We start from the raw sequence: 25,270 nt of genomic DNA on the forward strand, positions 1-25,270 counted from the left end.
TTTAATACAAGCATTAAAAATTAACATACTACGCTAATACATGTATCTAGGTACACGATGTGTGTCAGATGGACATAGCAAAAATTCAAAAATATTGAGTTCCGTTGCAATAATTAGTACACTGTATTATTTTAACACTAGAATAAAATAAAACCTAACAAATCTAAAGGACACATTATAAGTACACTTAAGCTTATTAGTCTGTATTATGTACAAAATGGCATCAGATAATCAAATAATTAGCTAGAGCAAATGTCGGTAATAGGACTACGTGTCAAGTATTGGGTGAATATTCAGAGTTCGTCGCTTAAATTTGAGTTTCGTTGTAGTTCCTGTTTCCGCTGCATAATAATCCGAAGGAAACATGATAATTATCTCTTTTTAAAACTAAATATTTTGCTATCATTCTGTGGGAAAAATGAATGAGAATGGAATTGTGAAACACAAAACTATCTTTGAAACAATTTCTTTTAAGTTGATAATACGATAAGCTATAAAGGTACATTCGCAACGAAAGAAAACAGAAAATCCCTGACAGCCCATTTGTTTTTCTTTTCAAAATATACGGTAATTGTATAACTATATGATTTATAGAAACTCTTAATCTTCATCGCTCTCAAGAACAACTTTGTAGGACATCTGAAACAACATATCCATTTTGCATTCTTTTATCCCCTACTGTTTAATCCATTGGGAATAAGATATTTGTTATGTATAGGCCATTTTTATAGATTGTATAGGACGATTTAAAAATTAACTTTGTGGCTGTTTTCTATTGGCTGCATACATCATCATCTGAAACTTGTTGAATCCAAAGCTGAATGTCCCTGTCAATGTCTGGACCCTCAAGGACACCATCATTACATGTACAAGGCACCTCATTTCCAAAATTCAAACCCTTTAAAAAGCAACATTTGCTGCGAGGTTATTCATATCATTTGACCTAATAAATATATTTTTGAAACATTACTTACCAATTCATGTAATAAATTCTTCAACAAAAGCTAACAGTTTAATAATACAAAAATTCTTATAGCCATACATTGTCCTAAAAGATCAGTGTGTATGCATTATAATAATTGAGATGAGAATTTTTGTTCTTTAAAAAAGTATATTCCATACAATGATCTGATGAATGAATTTCATTGCTCACATTATAGCTGTGATATCAAAACTGGGCTGATAGTCTTGGTCATCATCATCATCAGCATCATTAGCATCTACGTCTAACTCATGCATAGAGATGTCAGTTGACAACTTAATATTAATTCATGATAAGTTCAGGTGACACGAAAACAAGTCTATTTATTATTAAAAGTAAATTTACAAATTTTACTTGAAAAGATCTTACTTAAATGGATCACACACTAAATTATGATGTTGACAACTGCACTGGGTTGTTTTTTTTTTTAAATCGAAGGGTTAACACTCTGACCACTAACCTCATAGGTCATAAAAGTATTCTTTTAATTTAGTTATTGTTTTAAACATTTGCAAATACAACAATATCAAAAAGAATTTAAATTATATTGTCCATTCGAGTTATCAAATATAGCCCTCAACTAAGTTAAAAAGTTTACGTTTCCTATTAACACACTCTGTATTCTCTGCACACGATCCCAGCAGCTCTTCAATTCCTGACATAAGTTCTCTAAAGTAATACAAATATTATAGATGGTTATCTACATCATTTCTAAAATCATGTAATTACAAAAATCATATGATATTTCATCATCCTATTTTATCAATGACATACTCAGATCCAGCATACTCACACTTAAGACTCTGCTGAGATTTTTTAGGCAGATGCATTTCTTTGGGTTTGGCTCAATCTAGATATAACTTTGTTTGGGAAAGCGGGCGTTGAACTGTTTTTACAGGCTGTTGACACTTGAGGGCTTTGCCTTCCGATGATATTCGGTTGAAAATTAAATGTTCCTTTCCTTAACTTTAAACATTGAAACTAAGTAAAACATAAACCGGGACAAAACCCAAATACTTGTAATGTAATCTATAGTAATTATGATTACATGTACCAGGAGGAAACGTTGTCTAATGTAATTGTATTTTGCCAAAATTGGATGGAATCAGCTTGTCATTTTTTTTTTATCCAAAGTACTTTAAATCAAATTTATTACTTTTGAAAGTAATCGGCCCCATCCCTGAGCCTGATTTTACGGGTTTCGAATACCCTATTTTATATTCTCTATATCAGGGACAGAGATAGATTAATACAAAGTTTTACTTTTGGAATTCATTCAATATCTTTTTAAGTCTTAAATAGCTCATATTGTACCACCAAAAGAATAAAAGTGCTGTGAATGTTTTTCGACAGGATATTAGCAACTATATTCTCTTCCAAAATATATATGCAGCACATTTTCAGAAAATGTTCAATCGTATACATATACAGTATACTGCATGTAATAGAAAATATACCCGTTTCCGCCCTGTGCAATATAAACCATAAGGATGTGATATAAGATGAATATTGCACCCCTCTCCGGCGATCTTTGGATGTTCTAGCACACCCCCTTTCGTTTATCATCTTGGTATACAAACATCTGGCTCAAAAATTTCAGGAATGTTTATTAAAGATCAAACATATAGACATGGAGAGATTTGTTAACAAAAAGTATTTATTGCATGGTGTTTTTTAAATTGTTTCTTTGAAGATGTTTCTTTGATGACACAGAAATCATAATATTGCTTTTTTTCGTTTTATATTAGCCCGAGTTCGCTGTATATTAGCCTGAAAGCCGACAGACCACTTAACTTGTTAAATCGTCAACAGTACAACAAATGATTACATAATTTTTCTTTAAAAGAACAATGAAAGGAAGTTAATTTTACTTATATAATGAAGACTCAAAGGATTCACAAACTGAATAGAAAAAACATATTTCTGGATGGAGTATACCCAAATCCTATAAAAGAACCTTAGCAGTATGAATCTCTTAAGCCATGATAAGAAGTGCCTCTGGCTATTTGATAAGCTAAGCACTGTACATACTCTCTATATTTATAGCAAAGTAATACACAAGTTATTTATTGTTTTTAGTACGCTTGTGGTAAAATGTCGATTTTTTTGGTTTTAATCGTAATGTTTATTCGTTTTTCAGGATAGCATCCACCCCTAAACGGCGCCGAACACAGAAATTCAGATAACAATTGAGCTGCTTAACGCAGGTAAATCAAACAGACGACATCAGTCAATTGGTGGACACCTGTATGGCATCCGATATTTCTATGGTCCAAGAAAAAGTGAGCCACTGTAGTTTGAGTGGGAGACAACAACAGGAAACTCCAACAACATCAGCATCTGGATCATCCATCCTGACAGCAATGACCTAAACATGTAAATCCACCATCCCCTCCAGCTATATTGAACCCTGGCATATTTAAACAAATTGACCTTGGGAGAGATCCTAAAGCTATTGCAAAAATGTTTGCTAATAAATGTATTTAGTAAGTCTAATTCAAGTTCGAGCTAAGAACCAATTGAGAGTTATTGCAATTTTGTGTTTGTTATATATGTGTGTATCTACGCAATGTGTATCGTTCCGATCCTCTCAAATTGTCGTTTAACTGTATTCCACCTGTATCTCAAGCGACTGTGAAGTGCGCGGCCAGCGCGCTAGTTTCCGTTCGTCATCGAAAGCAAGATTTTTGTCTTGCCTAGATGGCCGAGCGGGGAGCGCGGTGGCCGCACACTGCTAGGAGAATGGGTTCGAGAGGTCGTGAGTTCAAGCCTCGGTCGGGGCGGACGGTGGAGCTCCAACAAAAGTGAACTTCTCTGTGCTTTATATATATATATCTATATCATTCACTAAGGACAGGAATATGTCAATTTGAGAGTTATTGCAATGTTTGTGCTTGTTATATATGTGTGTATCTATGCAATGTGTATCATTCCGATCCTCTCAAACTGTCGTGTAACTGTATTCCACCTGTATCTCAAGCGACTGTGTAATGCGCGGCTATCGCGCTAGGTTCCGTTCGTCATCGAAAGCAAGATTTTTGTCTTGCCTAGAAGGCCGAGCGGGGAGCGCGGTGGCCGCTCACTGCTAGGAGAATGGGTTCCAGAGGTCGTGAGTTCAAGCCTCGGTCGGGGCGGACGGTGGAGCTCCAACAAAAGTGAACTTCTCTGTGCTTTTTATATATCTATATCATTCACTATGGGCAGGTAGATGTCAATTTAAGAGTTATTGCAATTTTGTGCTTAATTGTTATATATGTGTGTATCTATGCAATGTGTATCATTCCGATCCTCTCAAATTGTTCAAGCCTCGGTCGGGGCGGACGGTGGAGCTCCGACAAAAGTGAACTTCTCTGTGCTTTATATATATCTAATTAAATCACTATGGGCAGGTATACATGTATGTCAGTTTGCGAGTTATTGCAATTTTGTGCTTAATATATATATATATATATATATATATATATACATATATATATATATATATATATATATATATATATATATATATATATATATATATATACACACATTTGCAAATGTTTCCGTTATATAACACTATTTGCGCAATCCGCTATTATTCCTGCATAACAACATTATGGGTCAAGAGGTCAAAGCAGCGCATGAATAATCTATATCTCCACACATGTAGTAGTGTATGGAAAAAAATCACTACACCGAATTCGAAAAATAAACTCATATAGTTTCATTTTAAATCATCAGAAGTTTGACAACATGTTGCTAAGTTACACAAATACACATACATACAAAATCATAGTTCTTATTGTGATGCCATAAAGTGCTAATATTATGTAGCTGAATCGATTATGACGTCATCATATAAAGATATTGAATTAGTCTTGAAAAATAAAATTATCCATAAAAATAATACAAATATATAAAATTATTGCGGGAAACAGTTTTTATCTGACACATAATATAATTATTAGGCATTTAAAACAGGTATATTTGTTAATAAACAGTTTTTTCTTTGCCTCAAGTTCTTTTTCTGTGGTATCCATCTGAAACTTGTAACAAGTGAAAAGCTGTCAATGTGACAGCAAACCGGGTTTTCTTTTATGTAAACTGTATCCATAATCCATGTCAACCCTTATCCAGTGAAATGGAGTACCCTACATGTATATGCAACATTTTGCCAAAAAATGACTAAGTTCAAAAGCTAGTATTTTTTTCATAAATTATCGGAAATCAAAATCCTAGCAATATGCACACCTCTGATATATGTACAATTGATCTGCAAAAGAACAACTTCCTATCTTGAGAACTGTAGGAGGAGTTATCCGTACAATGAGGGTACCCTATATGCAATATTTTGCCAAAAAATGACTAAGTTCAAAAGCTGGTACATTTTTTCATAAATAATCGGAAATCAAAATCCTAGCAATATGCACACCTCTGAAATATGAACAATTGATCTGCAAAAGAACAACTTCCTATCTTGAGAACTGTAGGAGGAGTTATCCGTACAATGAGGGTTCCCTATATGCAATATTTTGCCAAAAAATGACTAAGTTCAAAAGCTAGTACATTTTTCATAAATTATCGGAAATCAAAATCCTAGCAATATGCACACCTCTGATACATGTACAATTGATCTGCAAAAGAACAACTTCCTATCTTGAAAACTGTAGGAGGAGTTATCCGTACAATGAGGGTACCCTATATGCAATATTTTGCCAAAAAAGGACTAAGTTCAAAAGCTGGTATTTTTTCGATAAATTATCGGAAATCAAAATCCTAGCAATATGCACACCTCTGATATATGTACAATTGATCTGCAAAAGAACAACTTCCTATCTTGAAAACTGTAGGAGGAGTTATCCGTACAATGAGGGTACCCTTTTGGCAGCCGCCCGCCCGCCCGCCCGCCATTTTCACCATTTTAATAACCGGATTTTTCCGTTGGAAAACCCGGTTAAAAAGGAAACACGGTAAAATTGGGACTTTTATTCCTTACACAGTTCCTTATATGTTCACTGACGGGCGTACATTGGTATTTAGGTTCCCTGATTTGCTGTCAGTGTACGGTCATCCTGTGTCTCAAGGTGTGTCCTGTTTGACCAATATAATGTGCACCGCAACCAGCGCAACGTATGGCATAGATAAAGTTTGAACTGGTGCATGACATGGAGGTTTTTATTGAGAAATCGCCCCCGGTTTAAAATGAAATGTTGATCCTTCTGTCAGATACGGGCATGTACTACATCTGGGTTTGTCGCATTTTTTGGATTTGACAATTTCCACACTGTTGACGGCTTCTTGAAAGTATATATTATGACTTTCAAGCAACTATTGTTGAAACATGCTTATAAAAAGATACAGATGCACTTTTTGAATTGAATGATTTTTAATTTAGTTAAACTCAAATAATTTGCTGGGAATAAAACATGTGTAAAGACCAATAATAACTACCTGTATTGGCATCGCAATTGGAATCAGAAAAAATATAAATGTCATATGTCATTTTGTTTATCACAAAAAAATATATATTTACAGAGCACATGCATCAATTAATGAGGCTGAATAGGTCATATAATGAAGGGAATGACTAAATAAAGAGAGAACGTATAATCCAAAAAGTGGTTTTTGTGCAAACATTTCAAATTATATCTATTTGTCTTCCTCCCTGGTAAAGACGTCTTGTATCGCTCGCCTCTCTCTCTCTCTCTCTCTCTCTCTCTCTCTCTGTATATATATATATAATTTATATATATTACCTTATCGATTGGTCGAAATCTATAGCGCCTGAAACTGACAAGAAAGTGACAGGACTGAAATTGACACGCCCTGTTCATCGATTGGTCAAAAGTGCATGAAGTAATCATGACGATGTAAGACTCAAATTCTCACAAGAGATGATTTTGTTTCTATTACCTAACGTACTTACATGTATGTACGTTAACATTAATGTAATGAATTTTACTAACTTGATATGGCGATTATGGCAACCCAAATGGCAAATTCATGTAATTGAAAAGTCTGAAACATTTACAATCATTTACTGGCTTAATATGGCAATTTTGTCAACCCAAAATGGCAAATACATGTAAATGGAAATGCACATGAAAATGTAAAATATGCAAAAAAATACTTTATATGAAGGAACTGTTAAGATTATTGATTGATTTAAAAATCATATACAAAAAATTCAATCCAAAATTGTACATAAAGGGCCGCTCATTCGATTATGGGATGGGATCTCAATTTATAAAAATTTAAAAATTACTGGAACTTATACATGTAGCCTACGTTTTAACTAAAACTTGTACAAACGGTGTTATTAAGGGGCAAACACTTGGTGCGGGTACATGTTCTACTGTCTACTGACATCATCTAGTTTGTATTTTTGTACACCTTATAAAAAATCAGCTGTGCTGACAGATCTTACCTACTTATAATTAAGCAATATCAAATTATACTGTTTGAAATAATAATCTTATAAAAGTGTTCGAAATATAACACAATTTCAACATTAATTATGAATAACATATTTATTATAACAAAAAAGGAGGGATGTTTTGATGATATGCATGATTAACAACATGTAAAGGACAAGCCTACCGTTTGCTAAATAATCTCGTGTTGATTCAATAAACACCAAATACATTTCCACTGCGCACAATAAAAAACAATAGTCATTGACAAAAAAAATTCAAATATCAATGTAGGTTGAAACTTTCTCAAATCAACAAGCAAGTAAAAAAAATCAAATGAGTCAAATTTTAAACGAATGATGACCTTCAATCATTGGAATCATATAATATATACTAACGACACCGAATTGGTGCACGTAGTCGTTTGTTTACATTCCATTCCTTTAATAAAAGACTGGTTGTCCAGAAAATTTGACAATATGTATTATCATGTTGTTAGCCATTTCAGTGATATATATATATATATATATATATATATATATATATATATATATATATATATATATATATATATATATATATATATATATATATATATATATATATAATTATATACATCATCGAAATAAACTCAACTAGTTTCATTTTAAATCATCAGGAGTTTGACAACATGTTACAAAGTAACACAAATACACATACATACAATTCATAGTTTATTTCGTGACGCCATAAAGCGATACTATTATGCTACGTTATGTAGCCGAATTGATTATGACGTCATCATACAAAAATATTCATAATAAACGGGGGAAAAAAGATTCTCCATACAAAAGTACAAATATATCAAATTATTGCAGGAAACAGTTTTTATTTGACACATAATATAATTATTAGGCATTTAAAACAGGTCTATATTTGTTTATATAAACAGTTTTTTTCTTTTGTTGATGTGGTGTCCCATATTTTAAACAGTATATATATATATATATATATATATATATATATATATATATATATATATATATATATATATATATATATATATATATATATATATATATATATATCAGTTTTATTATATTATATATTCTATTAAACAGTTTGTTTTATATCAAAACGCAACGAACCCGTGGAAAAGGCATTTTATTTTCTCATGTGTCCGTAACCCCTCCATCTTTTTTCTGAAGTAAAACTAGAAATGCTATTTTATTTTTCTCGAACAAGTTTTACGTGTTCGCACTGACAAGAAATTATCAGAATTCAAATATTCATAGCAGATTTTTACAATGTAATTTGTATGATGTATTTTCTTTCATAGCCTTTAAATATCATTATGTATTATTTCTGTCGTGTAATATAATGTTCAAATCATCGTTCTTAAAATCAACTATTTTATATCTTCCCATCTTGTTGCGGATAAATGAGAGAAGGATAATTTCTAGTAAAGCATTTTAGAAAAAAAAAGTAAGTAGTCAAATCTGCTCAGGGACGTAAAATTTCGTATGATCGGTGTGTGTGTGTGTGTGTGTGTGTGTGTGTGTGTGTGTGTGTGTGTGTGTGTGTGTGTGTGTGTGTGTGTGTGTGTGTGTGTGTGTGTGTGTGTGTGTGTGTGTGTGTGTGTGTGTGTGTGCTTAAAAATATGAAAAATCATTGGAATAATTTCATGAAAGATCAAATGCATTTTACGTTTGATGTGGTGCTATATTTTAAACAGGTCGAGATCGCTAGATTTTGTGACGTTGGTATAAATTTGCATACTAAATGAGCCATCTGTTTACTTTTATCGACAAACCAATCAGATGAATGAGTTGCAAGGCATTGTGGTCTTCTACAAGTTTCAGTGTATACAAAGCGTATTGAAAATATATACCATTTTTAATTGTCCTTTGAAAACTCATTTGGAATGATTTCCAGATTTTATGTAATAATTATGGACAATTATGTCTAAACTTTCATTTCTATGCTCACATTCTAAAGAAATATTGTATATGAGGTCGAAAATCAAGCTATTTAAATACCCCATTGTCAATGTTCAAAAGAGAGGATTTGAATTAGTGAGTACTGTTTTTTCACGAGATACTCCTGATTTTGAAAAACATCAAAAAAATGCGCATTGATATTTTCTTCAGAGACATTCATCGGAATGCTTAACGTAAAAATACTATATGCTTAATAGTTTTCGCTTCTTCGTTTGTATATTTGTGCATTTCTATTACCGTGGCTATTTACGTATGTTAAAAATGTACAGTTACATGTATTTATTTATAATGCACAGTGATAAAGTCATCAATAAACAATCAATGCAGGTTTATCAAAATCTGTTTGTACTTGTATGTGTATGTTTGCCATTCTTTTGATACTGATCGGTGTTTGAAGCAACAATTGATCAACTAACACAGCTTACATTTTTTTCAGTGTGAGCATGGAACAAAGTTAATGGTACGTACTCTTTTCTTTTTTACCTTTTTAAAAATATCGTCAAAATCAAGATGTGCAAATATTCCGACTAGCAATTAAATAGTGTGTATAAAACAAAAACCATGTGCGTTTGTTCAATCGTAAACACGTTATAGACCGTCATGTTTTTCGACTCATTCACTGGATTGGAGAATCTGCTTGACGTAAATATTGACACATATGCATGTTAAATAATGCTATCCATATATGGTAGTGTACCCTGTTTAATCAAATACAAATATAATTACAAAACACTGTACCCAAAACTAAAGCTGTTCCAGTGTGCTGATATGAAAATCATAGGCTTATATCTAAACATAATTTGATTTTGTCACACACAATAAAAGAAATCAAGAAAAATTAATATACAGTAAAATACACTAGTAGTTATTTTATCATATGTATCTCAATCCGTAACTAAGGTTTCAGCAAAGGTGCCACTGATTTGTCTGGAGGAACTGAAATGCAAATAAATAATATCTTAACAAAGCTACTTTGAAAATTACATTTAAGCGTCTTTTATCACCATTTCACCTCATGCTGGTGTTTTTTACTCTGTAAGTTAAAAGAAATTTGGAAACATTTAAGTTTTGGTTGCATTAATTATTTTTTTTATAAATAAATGCATATGTATTTGCAACAATTTATATTGTTATACTTTCATGTTAGATACTGAAATCTGATTGGTTAAGACGCAGTTAATAATATTTACTATTACCCTCAGCGTTAGCAACGCACTTGGCAACGGGTAACATTAAAAAATATTACATGCGCGAAAATTATGCGCGTACGGTTCGCTGTAGAATTCACGTTATTCCTATATAAAAGCAGTAAAATTTTCTTAAAAATTTTAAAAAAGACATTCAGTATAACAAAATAAATAGTGCCTGTTTGGGAGGATAACAGTTGAAATTGACACCCCTCGAAAACCATTGTCAACCTCCGCTTCGCGTCGGTTGACAATGGTTTTCTCGGGGTGTCAATTTCAACTGTTACCCTCCCAAACAGGCACTATTTATATATTATCCTTTAATTTTAATAAGAAAACTGGCTTTTTATTTATTTAGGCGTTGGATTAATAACGAGCTTTCGAAAATATATCCATATACATTCGTATATTTCTGTTTATTTTTGCATTCAAATTTGCCATTTTCAATCAACAACAAACAACAATATTTCGCAATTACTAACAAATATAGCTTCCTTTTTAGTGTAAATGTGCACATATACATGTATATGCCGCAATTAAGCTTTGAATGTGGTAAAATATTTATGTTCATCTATTGATATTTACGTTTTAAATTTACGACTAAGTATGTTATATACTAAAGGAGGTGTATGTATAATGTTTATACTTCGGTTTATGTTTTGACATTGAAAATTCGATTTTTTTCCTCTGTGAATTTTAAACATTACATTTGTAGGTGCCTCTCAGAGCCATGGAAAGGAAAATCGTAGAAGTGTGAGATTTCATGCAGCAAAAAAACACAGGAAAAATGAATCAATATGTTTTCGTATTTATAGATTAAAACTATTATTATTATTCTTACCAAGTACATGTACTAGTATTTCAATTACAAAAACTTCTGTAATTTTTAGGTGCACATTGCCTTCTAAATATTGACCAATAACTCGTTTATAAGCATAGCGGATTCATGCTATCATGACAAGATTATTTTTTATTTCAGAAATTATGTATATTGTAAATTATCATTTGTTACTAGTGAACAACATAAACTGCTACCTTTAATACACATGATGCGCAAAATGCAATAAAAACTTTGAAAAAAAAATATTTTAGAGGATTTTTAATATTTTTTTTTTTTGATTTTTTTAGTCAAACATGCATTTTAATAAAAGTAAATATTGATCATTTTTTGAAAATAGAAATATTAAAAATTTTTTTTGATTAAATGAAGAAAGCAAAAAATGTCGTTTAGTACTTTATTATGTAGGTGAATCATTTCTAGTCACGTGTTGTATATACTTACGAGAAGAAACGCCTAATTTATATGCTAACAGACTTGGGGTAATGCTAAATGTAATGGTAATGCATTGCAATGCATTACATGTTTTCAAAGTAATGGTAGTAATGTGTAATGCCACAAAATTAGCATTACAAGTACACTACTGGCTCTAAAAATTACTGAAAGTGCCATTTTTTACTGATAGTTTCTGATATTTACTGATATTGAACTGTTAGTGCTGAGAATTGCTGATATTTACTGATAATTTTACTGCTGTTACTGATAATTGCTGTTGGTTCTGATATTTACTGACATTTACTGATGCTTTGGCTGTGAGCTCTGATAATTAATGATATTTACTGAGATTTACTGTTGGTACTGAGAATTGCTGATAATTACTGAGAATTACAGGCAGGGGATTTTTAAGAGATTAGTTTTGATTACTGTAACATGCAAATTACATTTATTTAAAATTATCGGTAAACAAATACCGGGTATTTTTTAAGAAGAAATATGTAAGATCTAACTAAAGTTTTATCAACAGTAACTTCTTTTTTACAACCACTAAAATTAGATTTGATTATTCTTCTTATAATCTGCTTATTTATTTCAGTGCATATTTTTTCTGTTTGTTCTTGTTCTAAGTTTTATTTTAGCTGATTAACACAATTCAGCACATAAATAAATGAATGTAGAAATTGCAGAATTGCTATACATGTATATCCCATCCCCGTGCGCCAATCCACTCGATACTACAGTGTTACATTGTATATATAGAACAATCCATAGTAGAAAAAATTATAAAGATTTTAACCACTTTATGTAATTGATAAACATCTATTTAATGATTCTAAATTTTGAGCGATCAACTCTTTAATTGAACCGTGTTAAATATTTATAATTATAAACTTAAGATGTTTTTAACCCGGCCATAATCACTAATTTTGTTTTCAAAATAAAATCAAACACTTTTGTTTCACATTGTATTTCCCGGTCATTTATATTTGTTTATTCTGAGGCTGCAAGACATATACACAGGTGGTCAATTTTCACACCTTGCCACGGTCACTCTGTCGTGTATATATTCTGAGCGCTGTCTGTTAGTTCTGAGGGTTTTCTTGATCCCAGACATATAAAAGAATCTTTTCAGCGACTGCCAGACATATACACAGGTGGTCAATTTTCACACCTTGCCATGGTCACCCTGTCGTGTGTATAGTCTGAGTGCTCTCTGTTAGTTCTGAGGTTTTTCTTAATCCCAGACATACAAAATATTTTTTTCTGCTTGCTTTTAGGCGTGGAGATTAAATATCTAAGCGTTAATACATGTAGATTAAGGAAAATCAGTTAAATTATGTGTCTTATTTTCAAAATTATATAGCCGCTGGTCACATATATAAGCCTTTCTGCATTGACGCCTCAAAATACGTTATAATAGATTCTCAGAGAGAGAGAGAGAGAGAGAGAGAGAGAGAGAGAGAAAGAGAGAGAGAGAGAGAGAGAGAGAGAGAGAGAGAGAGAGAGAGAGAGAATTAAAGCATGATAAGCCGTAACACTTTTTCACTATATTAAGCTGGTGTTCTTTGTAGTCTTAGAAAAGTTTACACTCGAAATTTGTGTTTAAAATGGCGGTTGTGATGCTGAAATAGAACTTTATCGTGCTAATGCCGTTATGCCATTTTGACTCGGAAACTCAAATTTTAGGACTAGATAATATATGCGAGCAAGAGAGAGAGAGAGAGAGAGAGAGAGAGCAGGGTGGGCAGATTTACAATAATAGAACTAGATCATGACAACATTACTTAGCCGTGCAACAGAAAATATATTACATATGTATTAAAAGAGAAAGAGTGAAAGGTCGGACAATAAAAATTATTCTTCGCCGATCGTTACCTATTTTGATTTCAGCAAATGGTAGGAGAGAGAGAGAGAGAGAGAGAGAGAGAGAGAGAGAGAGAGAGAGAGAGAGAGATTATTTATCCAACTTTTTTGAATCAATTGAATGCGGAACAAATAAGATGATAAATATGAAAATCATTCTAATACGTTATTTATATTGTTGTCAACAAAAATAACACTCTAAAAAAAGTTTTACTATACATTTTTAAAATAAGAATTTGAATTTAGAAAAACTATAAATATTAAGTAATACAATTAGTCAGAATAGCAAGTAAAAGGCAATCCCGTTTAGTAATTGGAATCGTAATTAGTAAATACCACTAATACAATTACTTATGATTTATTTTACTCATCATTTCTGCAATTACTTAAATGTATATACAGATTGGTTATTTATTTACTCAATTTAATACTTAATTTAAGTAATCAAAATCATTTTGTTATAAGTAATTGAATTACTTGTAGACTATTTACTTTTTTGCAATTACTAAAATGTATATAAATGTTTTTTATTTACTCAATATAATTCTCATTTCAAGTAATTAAATTCATTTATTTTCATTAGTTTATCTAATATGGTTTGTTATAGGTAATTTAATTACTTGTAGTAGACAAATTTATTACTCACTATTAACTTTTTTTTTTGCAATTACTAAAATGTATATAAATACTTGTTATTTATTTACTCAATATAATTCTCATTTCAAGTAATCAAATTCATTATTTTAAAATATTCTATAATTAAGTAATAGCAATACTTATCTTTATATCTAAATAATTTACTTATTTCATACTAATATAGTTTACCCATTTGTTTTTTACTTGTTGTAGACATATTATTCTCCAAATATTATATAACATTGTTTTTAAAAATTGAACGTCTAAAATTCTGTTTCCTTGCACTCGCTGATAACCGTGAACTAAGAAAATTTTAGGGAAAAAAAACACCAGACAACTGTGTAAATCAATAAATCTGTAATACCATAACACATATAAATAAACTGGCTATCAAAATGTTATGTGTACAAGGTTTCTAATTTGACTAGCTTGGATTTACAACAAATGTGCACTTGAGAGAAAACAGTAATTACTTCAAGCAATCATAAGCATTGCAAATAATTTTCCAGATAAGAAAGTTCTTTAAAAAAGCTACAGTATATAGAAAATCTGTTGGTAATAATTGCAATTTAAAGCTTTACTGAAAAAAAAAATAATGGATAGAAAAATCGAATTTCACATTTTTATATACTTGAAAGGAAATTCTCTCGTTTCCTTCACAACAACCAAAATATTAGTTGTATAACATACATGTACCTCAACATTGCATTTTTAAACATTTTGCAGGATATGCATGGCAAAATACGTAATGACTCACAACTATATGTACATTGTAAACAATCAAACTATTCAAACATGCACAGAAATATAAATAACCATATAAAAACAATAAAAATAAGGAAAAAATAGATATACCTAGGAAGAAATTAAATTAATTCCAGATAATTTTATGTTTAACAACTTAAATCAGAAAATAAGGCCCATTAATTAATAAAATGACGTTAATTTGTACAAAATTTTAATGCAACGTCAATTTTGCAGAGAGTTTGCTGCAAATTTGCGACAAACAGTTGCCGCAAGCTTACTGATAAACATAGCAACTTTAAGATATTACAACATAAAAACAATTAATAAACACTTATAATCATTTAATAATGAGTTACTCATACATGTACTATGCTTTTTAATCAATTTACAAATAACTTCTACTGGTGATTAACAAAGATGTTTAACTTAAACAGTTGCAGCAAAATTAGAGATAAAGGACACAAGTTAAAATTATCAACTTTAAAATTTTTCACATTTTATAAATTTCAATAATAAACACAAAATTGATGAACAAACCATAATGAAATTTGACAAATAGTACTCAACCAATCGGTGATGATTTGTTGCTGCAGATTGATAAACTTGATTGTTATACTTTCATGTTAAATACTGAAATCTGATTGGTTAAGACGCAGTTAATAATATTTACTATTACCCTCAGCGTTAGCAACGCACTTGGCAACGGGTAACATTAAAAAATGTTACATGCGCGAAAATTATGCGCGTACGGTTCGCTGTAGAATTCACGCTATTCCTATATAAAAGCAGTAAAATTTTCTTAAAATTTTTAAAAAAGACATTCAGTATAACAAAATAAATAGTGCCTGTTTGGGAGGATAACAGTTGAAATTGACACCCCTCGAAAACCATTGTCAACCTCCGCTTCGCGTCGGTTGACAATGGTTTTCTCGGGGTGTCAATTTCAACTGTTACCCTCCCAAACAGGCACTATTTATATAATACAGTTTGATCACAACATGCATGCACAGATGGACTTGGACAAAAGTTCACAATGAGCGAAGTTCAAACCATATAGTTCACAATTAAGCCCTGCATTGTCACTGGTCATATTACAATTAATCACGGCAATCTTTAAGGCATTCTTGATGTCTTTTTTATGACAGTCTCCTGTATGTGATCTCCGATATAATTTCACAAATAAACAATATCACACAAATAGCCGAATATCACAATAATGTCCACAATGGAATGGTCAGACTTCAGCACTGTTGTTTATATGCTTTTCTACCTAGTCTTACACAAATTCTGTCTTCACTCTTTTTTGTTTGCATCATTTGATCATAAAATCAGTGAGTTAGTTGTTCATGCAAGGTTTTCTTTAGGTCTGTGTAACCCGGTCACCAGGGCAGACACCTATTGGGAAGATAAATGGATTTCATATAAGCACATTTTTTTTTCAAATTTAAAAGCAGTTTCTAAGAAAAACAAGTTAGTCTATCATATATATACTTACTCCATCAACTGATCTTTTAATCAATATAGGTACAAATTTGCACTACTAACTCTGACTATGTGAGTAGAACATGAATTCTTTTATTTAAGTAATAAAAATGTAAGTCATATAAAATGTACCTATACACTATGTAATGATAATTCTCTAAATTTGGCGTTGTTTAAATAAATTTTGAATTTAAATTATTTGTTCATGCATCACAACGATGTAATAACGAGCATTTTGCTTGATTCGACACCCGGCATTGTCATAGGGACGGCCTTAAACTGTTAAACCATAGGCGTCGGAACCGGGGGGGGCTTAGCCCCCCCCCCCCCCCCCCCCACTTTTTTTGCAAAGTTAGACCTTAATCATTAGGGACATAGCATCATAGAGGGTTCAGCCCCCTTCTCGCAGCAATGATAATTGTTCCTAAATTCACCTTGAAAAATTAAGAAGTTTGAGTCATAGGTATACTAGCCCCCCCCCCCCCCCCCCTTAATAGTACTCAACCAATCGGTGATGATTTGTTGCTGCAGATTGATAAACTTGATTGTTATACTTTCATGTTAAATACTGAAATCTGATTGGTTAAGACGCAGTTAATAATATTTACTATTACCCTCAGCGTTAGCAACGCACTTGGCAACGGGTAACATTAAAAAATGTTACATGCGCGAAAATTATGCGCGTACGGTTCGCTGTAGAATTCACGCTATTCCTATATAAAAGCAGTAAAATTTTCTTAAAATTTTTAAAAAAGACATTCAGTATAACAAAATAAATAGTGCCTGTTTGGGAGGATAACAGTTGAAATTGACACCCCTCGAAAACCATTGTTAACCTCCGCTTCGCGTCGGTTGACAATGGTTTTCTCGGGGTGTCAATTTCAACTGTTACCCTCCCAAACAGGCACTATTTATATAATACAGTTTGATCACAACATGCATGCACAGATGGACTTGGACAAAAGTTCACAATGAGCGAAGTTCAAACCATATAGTTCACAATTAAGCCCTGCATTGTCACTGGTCATATTACAATTAATCACGGCAATCTTTAAGGCATTCTTGATGTCTTTTTTATGACAGTCTCCTGTATGTGATCTCCGATATAATTTCACAAATAAACAATATCACACAAATAGCCGAATATCACAATAATGTCCACAATGGAATGGTCAGACTTCAGCACTGTTGTTTATATGCTTTTCTACCTAGTCTTACACAAATTCTGTCTTCACTCTTTTTTGTTTGCATCATTTGATCATAAAATCAGTGAGTTAGTTGTTCATGCAAGGTTTTCTTTAGGTCTGTGTAACCCGGTCACCAGGGCAGACACCTATTGGGAAGATAAATGGATTTCATATAAGCACATTTTTTTTTTCAAATTTAAAAGCAGTTTCTAAGAAAAACAAGTTAGTCTATCATATATATACTTACTCCATCAACTGATCTTTTAATCAATATAGGTACAAATTTGCACTACTAACTCTGACTATGTGAGTAGAACATGAATTCTTTTATTTAAGTAATAAAAATGTAAGTCATATAAAATGTACCTATACACTATGTAATGATAATTCACTAAATTTGGCGTTGTTTAAATAAATTTTGAATTTAAATTATTTGTTCATGCATCACAACGATGTAATAACGAGCATTTTGCTTGATTCGACACCCGGCATTGTCATATGGACGGCCTTAAACTGTTAAACCATAGGCGTCGGAACCGGGAGGGCTTAGCCCCCCCCCCCCCCACTTTTTTTGCAAAGTTAGACCTTAATCATTAGGGACATAGCATCATAGAGGGTTCAGCCCCCCCCCCCCCACTTTTTCTCGCAGCAATGATAATTGTTCCTAAATTCACCTTGAAAAATTAAGAAGTTGGAGTCATAGGTATACTAGCCTCCCCCCCCCCCCCCCCCCCCCCCGGATTAGGAATTTCATGTTTTGGGTAAAAAGAAACTTGGTAGGTAAGATTTTTTTTTTGGAAGTATAGGTATACCATACCTCCCCCCCCCCCCCCCCCCCCCTGCGCACGGATTAGGATTTCCATGATTTTGGGAATTAGTTTTTTTTCCCTCAATTTTCTGAGGATTAGTCTACCCCCCCCCCCCCCCCCCCACTTTCAATTTGCTTCCGACTCCAGTGTAAACTCATTATAAAAGAGCACAGTCTTTCGTTTTATATTCCAATAACTGTTTAAACTGCCATTCAACGAATGTATTTTCATAACTTCACTTACTTTTTCAAAAACGTGCTCATGATCATGCACGAGATGGTGCATGCAGTGGCCTTGGGTGTTGAGACTCGATTCATTCACTTATATTCGTCCTCTGTTTAGCCGTGGATATTCCAAAAGTAAACACTCCATTGACAATCATTCTTTTACCTTGTGCACAGCCTTATTCCCTTATTTTCATTCATTTTACCATCTCGGTGATGGCAGACAACATGGCAGCATCGAATATGAAAATTGGCGGCTAGCTATTGATCGACCAATCAGCGCGCGCGTAGCTTAACATTAAAACAAAAGTAAAAGTAGAAACAAACACTGAACAGCATACGAAAAAATTCTTCAATCTTCATGATTCAACATCAAGCGGTTTAGACACTCCAATATAAGTTAACTGATATTTGAACGTAGGAAAAAAGAATATAGCATAACAAAAGAACAGACAGGTTGGTGTTCACGTAATACGTGGGGTCTGGAGGGGGGGGGGGGGGGGTCATTTTGCCTTTTATGTAATGAAACATCATGCGATTAAAGTTGATCTTATTTTCGCAATAATAGAAATTTTTATTGAGACTATCTTAGAATTATATAATTCATAATATACTTATATAGTAAGTCTTTTTTTTTTTTTTTGCTTTAAGTATATGATAGTTCCTTATCATAACAAATATCAGTAAAAGAATTACTTAGTAAATCATGTTAAGTATATGATAGTTCCTTATCATAACAAATATCAGTAAAGGAATTACTTAGTAAATCATGTTTTGTTTTTAGTAAATGATTGTCCCTTTTTTCATAACAATAATCAGTAAAAAGGAATTACTTAGTAAAACATTTCTACACATTAAGTAAATGTAAGTAAAATATTTTTATTTAGTAATTGACATGAAGTTCAGTAATTGTTTTAAATTTGTAAGTAAATGTTAAGTAATTACCTATTACTTATTAATATGATTTTAAGTAAAAAATGATTACTAAGTAAAACTTTTTTTAGAGTGAATACTTTTCTCTTTGAATAAATATGCTCAAGATCATGGATTCCTGTATACGGATATTACGTAATGTCATACACAAGGTGCCAGACTGACAATTTACAAGGTTGAATTGCGACATTCAAAGCTCTTGATCTGCTGAAAGTATGTATACTATACACAGATACTGCCTCGCTAATCTTTCTGTGAAGTAAAACCTCAAAGACATTATAAAGTCCTGACCGGGTATCTCTCTATTTTGAAAAGAAAAATAAGCATGTTAAGAATTATGGGGTTTTTCATTGTTGAAAAAAAAATGTCCACCGCATTTAGAAATTAAAATTTTTGTGGAGTCTGCCTTAAGTTTAAGTACCAATTTTTGACCGGCTTTCTAATATTGTCTAAAATGTGATCTGTGAGTTTCCGAAGTTCAAAAGAAGCTAAATATCAAATAAATAAAACTTAAGAATATATAATTAAATAAATTGTGTTAAATCTGAAATATGTGTTATTTAATAATTAAAAGACAATGTTTTGGGCCTTAAAATATTCTCAGTAATTATTAGCAATTCTCAGTATCAACAGTAAATCTCAGTAAATATCAGTAATTATCAGAGCTCACAGCAAAAGCATCAGTAAATATCAGTAAATATCAGAACCAATAGCAATTATCAGTAACAGCAGTAAAATTATCAGTAAATATCAGCAATTCTCAGCACTGACAGTACAATATCAGTAAATATCAGAAATTATCAGTAAAAAATGGCACTTTCAGTACTTTTTAGAGCCAGTAGTGGTAATGGTAATGTAATTCATTACTTTCCAAAATCTAGTGTAATGCTGGCATTACATGGCATTACTTTGCATTACATTGCTTATTTATACATGTTCACTTTAAAAAAATGTGATGAATAAATGAATAGTTGAATTTGACTAAATTTATTTTTGAAGAAGAAAGAAATAATTCTTGAGATAAAAATGTTTTAGTTGTATTATTAATTTTTAAAAATTCATTTTTGAATTGTTAATATTACTAAATATAACAGCACAATTTCATAACATTTTAAGAGTGTTGTTATTAAGAGTTTTTAATCATTTAAACAATTTACTCCAATTAGTTTGCACTTCAATAAGAAATGTGTCAACAACACACTATGTCCCCAGGATAATCTAAGTATCAAAACAATCTATTGTTATAAGAAGTGCTTAAAACACCCCAATCCCCTTCCCTTCGCTATGTCCCAATAGTATAGGAGACAGATATGCACCTTCAAAAGCAAAATGAATGCACTGTCCATCCATGATGAAAATCAATATCACGTCCAATATTATAACCTATTTGAAAATAATTTTGCTTACTTATTCTCTCTCTCTCTCTCTCTCTCTCTCTCTCTTGTATATTAAGTACACTGTACATTAGTTTGGACTGATAGAAAATCCAAGATTCATATCCTAATATAAAGCTTTTCAGTCCAAGCTTCGACTCCTCCTGTAAAACATTTATTTAGTATAGCTGGGAAGATTTTCAAACTAACAGGATGCAGTTAAAAGATGAACCCTTTGATCATAATATGAACTACAAATAATTAAAGGAAGTTGTTTTGTGGCAAGCGGGTGTCTTGTTAAAGAAAATATTAAGCAAATATGTAATTCAGCAGAAAATAACTTGATCCGTACATGCGTTTGTTTAAACTAAGTTATATGAAATGATCAGTGCCTTAATGCTATAAATATTGTCTTTTCATCTTTATTTCACTTTTTCAGTAATGATGCAATTCTCTTTTCAGGATTATCAAAGGTGTTAAACCTTCCGTAAATGTCTTGACAATGAAGATCTTATTTTTTAAGAGAGAGAGAGAGAGAGAGAGAGAGAGAGAGAGAGAGTGATTTTATTGTTTTTGTGGGTTTAATATTTGGAAGTAAGGTTATGATAATTTGTTAATATAGCATGCATAAACTGTTCTTAAAAGCAAATGATACACTTTTAAAAAATCGATATTACATTTCATTTAATTGATATGGAAAATACCCCGTTATTTAACTGCTATCAAACGGCAGGTCTGTGTGAAAATATCGAGGGACTGAAGCGAAGAAATTAATCAGTCCAACTAATGTACACAAAATGTAAAAAATCAAAGTTTATCACCACTCTACTTCATATTTCATCTAACAACTGTCTCAATATATATTTTACATAACTTATAAACAAAATAATCAAAGAATTGGTCTCATCAGTAACATGTCAACTCCTCCTTTTATATAATTAATGTCTTCAATAAGCACTAGCACAAAATTTGAATTTCAGGTGAGTACTCTATATCTCTATATCATAATAATTTTCTTGTTAGATTCCAGTGACTTTTAATTTTCTATGGAAACAAGATTGCTAATTTTCATTTTACAAAATCTTTCTGTTAGTGGAAAATTCTTTCATAACAATGCACTGCTTTAAAATAATATTCAAATTCAAACAAGAGGCCGGGGGCAAAATTTCTTACTTGGGACACATTAGCCATAACATATCAGAAAAGCTTTAGACCGTCTGTAGAGATTCAAATACATTTTTTATCCTCAAATATCTATATAATTTATAGTAAAATATCTTTTTAATTATAAAGATTTGTAATTTTTATATAACATAACTTGTATTTAAGGAATGCCATAAATTAATATGAGTTTGAACACGTGTCGGACTATATGAATAAACACAAAAAATGAATAATCTTAAATTAAATATTGAGGTCATTTTGTTCTCAGTTTTTGAAATTAAAATGTTTGTTTGTTTTTCTCAATTTATTTTCTATTTATTTATTCCCCCCTGCATGTATCTTTTAGGCTAGCTCTTCTCTGGCGTAGATGAGTCCAACCGCTGCTGTTGACTTGGTAATCTGGGTGTTTCTATCATAGATTTAATCTAGATAATATATATTTGCTTGGTTTTTGCTGTCAGCAGAATGACAGAACTCGCTGTGTCAATATCAGAATGCTTAGCAATGCATTTTTTGTGTTCATTCATATAGTCCTACATGTGTTCAATTAATTTAAGGCACTCCTTGAATGCAAGTAATTTGAAACATTGGCAATAAGACTTATCCAGAGATAGATACATTCCCTTCTAGTCAACATTTACTTCTAGTGAAAAAGCATTGTAAAATTCAAATCCTTTCTTAACCAATTCTATTTGACAAATGATAACTCTTTTACTTTAATTTCATGTTTCAATTCTCATTTCTCTGATGCAATACTAAACGTATGCAATGAATCAATGTATCTCACTTATCGTGCTTAGACATTATCCAAAATGAATGAAATGATATTTACAATATGGCAGCATTCACGGTATGCAAGAATAAGTTATTCTTAATTTATATCAGCTGTCCCGAACTAGTTTTTAGTAATGATTAAATGAAACAAAGTGATAATTTTTTTTTTTGGTTTTCAATGATTAAATGCAATAAAGTGATAAATTTTATGCTTTCAAACAATCTGTATCGAGAACTGCAAGATAAAACATTTATGGTACACATTTATTTAAAGGCCGACAATGGGCGTATCGTTGCAAGAAGATCTCTATCTGCGTAATTATTTAGTTTGCAATATATTTTATGTTAGTAAATCACCAATATACAAATGTACAACTTGTATATACGTTTTAATTACCATGTTTATTTTGTGTTAATTATTATACCCCCCGCAAACGAAGTTTGGGGGGGTATATAGGAATCACCTTGTCCGTCTGTCCGTCCGTCTGTCCGTCCGTCTGTCTGTGCAATCGTGTCCGGTCCATATCTTTCTTATGGAGAAACATTGGAAGTTCTTACTTCACACAAAGATTGCTTATGACCTAAGGGTGTGTCATGACCTTGACCCAAGGGCATTCGGGCAAGGTCAAGGTCACTGGCAGAAAAAATACAAAATTCGTGTCTGGTCCATATCTTTCTTATGGAGAAACATTGGAAGCTCTTACTTGATACAAAGATTGCTTATGACTTAAAGGTGTGTCATGACCTTGACCCAAGGTCATTCAGGCAAGTTCAAGGTCACTGGCAGAAAACATACAAAAATTCGTGTCCGGTCCATATCTTTCTAATGGAGAAATATTGGAAGTTCTTAATTCATACAAAGATTGCTATTGACTTAAGGGTGTGTCATGACCTTGATCCAAGGTCATTTGGGCAAGGTCAAGGTCGTTGAGAAAAATAGTGCAAAATTCGTGTCCGGTCATTATCTTTCTTATGGAGAAGCATTGAATGTTCTAACTTCACACAAATATTGCTTAGGACCAAAGGGTGTGTCATGACCTTGACCCAAGGTCATTTGGGCAAGGGCAAGGTCACTGGCAGAAAAAGTGCAAAATTTGTGTCCGGTCATTATCTTTCTTATGGAGAAGCATTAAATGTTCTTACTTCACACAAATATTGCTTATGACCAACAGTTTTAGAAAAATAGAGCAGTTGTTATATAAAGAAAAAAGACGGTGAAATAGATTCATCCAATATTTTCTATAATTTTTGACCGTTTCTATCTCACTTGGGTGTTCTAGTTAAAAACAAAATTATAAATAATAAACTTTAAACGTCCGAACGTAAAACTCATTTAAAGTTCTTTACATGGCATGATAATGCTAGTTTACTGATTAGTTTTTATCTTGGATAAAGTTACAGTACCGATCAGATCCAACCTAACAACAGGGTAAACCCCAACTAAACCCCGGGTTTACTTTTTGGGTTTACTTGGGGTTTACTTTTTGAAAATTTGGGTTTACTCGGGGTTTACTTTATAATTGCTTTTGAGTTCAACTGTATGCACTGAAGTGTGAAGCAGACTAGTATTTTATCTTACCATCCTACTGCCTGTAATTCCTACCCTTTGTATATTCCATATACACAGTTAGAGTCTGCTTTCAGGGGTATACTTCTGACTGGGTTTACTCTCTGTGTCCACTCTGGGTATACTTTGGGTTTACTATGGGTCCGCTCTAGTTAACCCGAAGTTAACCCAGAGTAAACCCAGAAAGTAGACCCAGGGTTTCTAACTTTCTGTTAGGTTGGGTCTGATCGGTACTGTAAATCAATATTTCAGAATATTCTAATTAATATTTATTGTCAATTTACATATATAAAATCAATGAAAAATCTAGCTTCAAGTCAATACAGTCAAGATTGTATAAATTAAATATTTTTAAAGACACCATCAAATGACGTGAGTAATTGTTTATCTTTTGTCAGTTAAGTAACCTTAAAGTAAGATACATTAAGTATTATAATTTTTGGGGCATCCCCCTTGTTGGATGTGCATGTACAATTCTGTATGTGATTTAGGTAGGTATGGAGGTCCCCCATGTCGTACAAACATGTAAATCCACTATGTGCAAAGCAACATATGGCTTCTATCCGATAGAACAAACTTCAATCAGACTCACCTTGCTTGCTATCAAGCTATGCCTCTTTACCTTTACCGGCGTTTTCTTCTAAAAATAAAATCATGGTATTTCTCTAAATCATACATGTACAGACTATCAAATA

General features: G+C 32.0%; 1 protein-coding gene across 1 annotated transcript in view; it reads right to left on the reverse strand.

The window, feature by feature from the left end:
- Positions 1–9,424: 9,424 nt before the first annotated feature.
- Positions 9,425–25,270, reverse strand: part of LOC117691714 (uncharacterized) — a 41,262-nt gene continuing 25,416 nt past the window's right edge. Inside the window, exon 8 of the mRNA XM_066072298.1 lies at positions 9,425–10,289. Coding sequence (XP_065928370.1) covers positions 10,249–10,289 — 41 coding nt within the window. The 3' untranslated portion in view covers positions 9,425–10,248. The remainder of the gene's footprint in view (positions 10,290–25,270) is intronic.

Source organism: Magallana gigas, chromosome 9, assembly GCF_963853765.1.
Source record: "Magallana gigas chromosome 9, xbMagGiga1.1, whole genome shotgun sequence".
In the NCBI taxonomy this organism is placed as follows: Eukaryota; Metazoa; Mollusca; class Bivalvia; order Ostreida; family Ostreidae; genus Magallana; species Magallana gigas.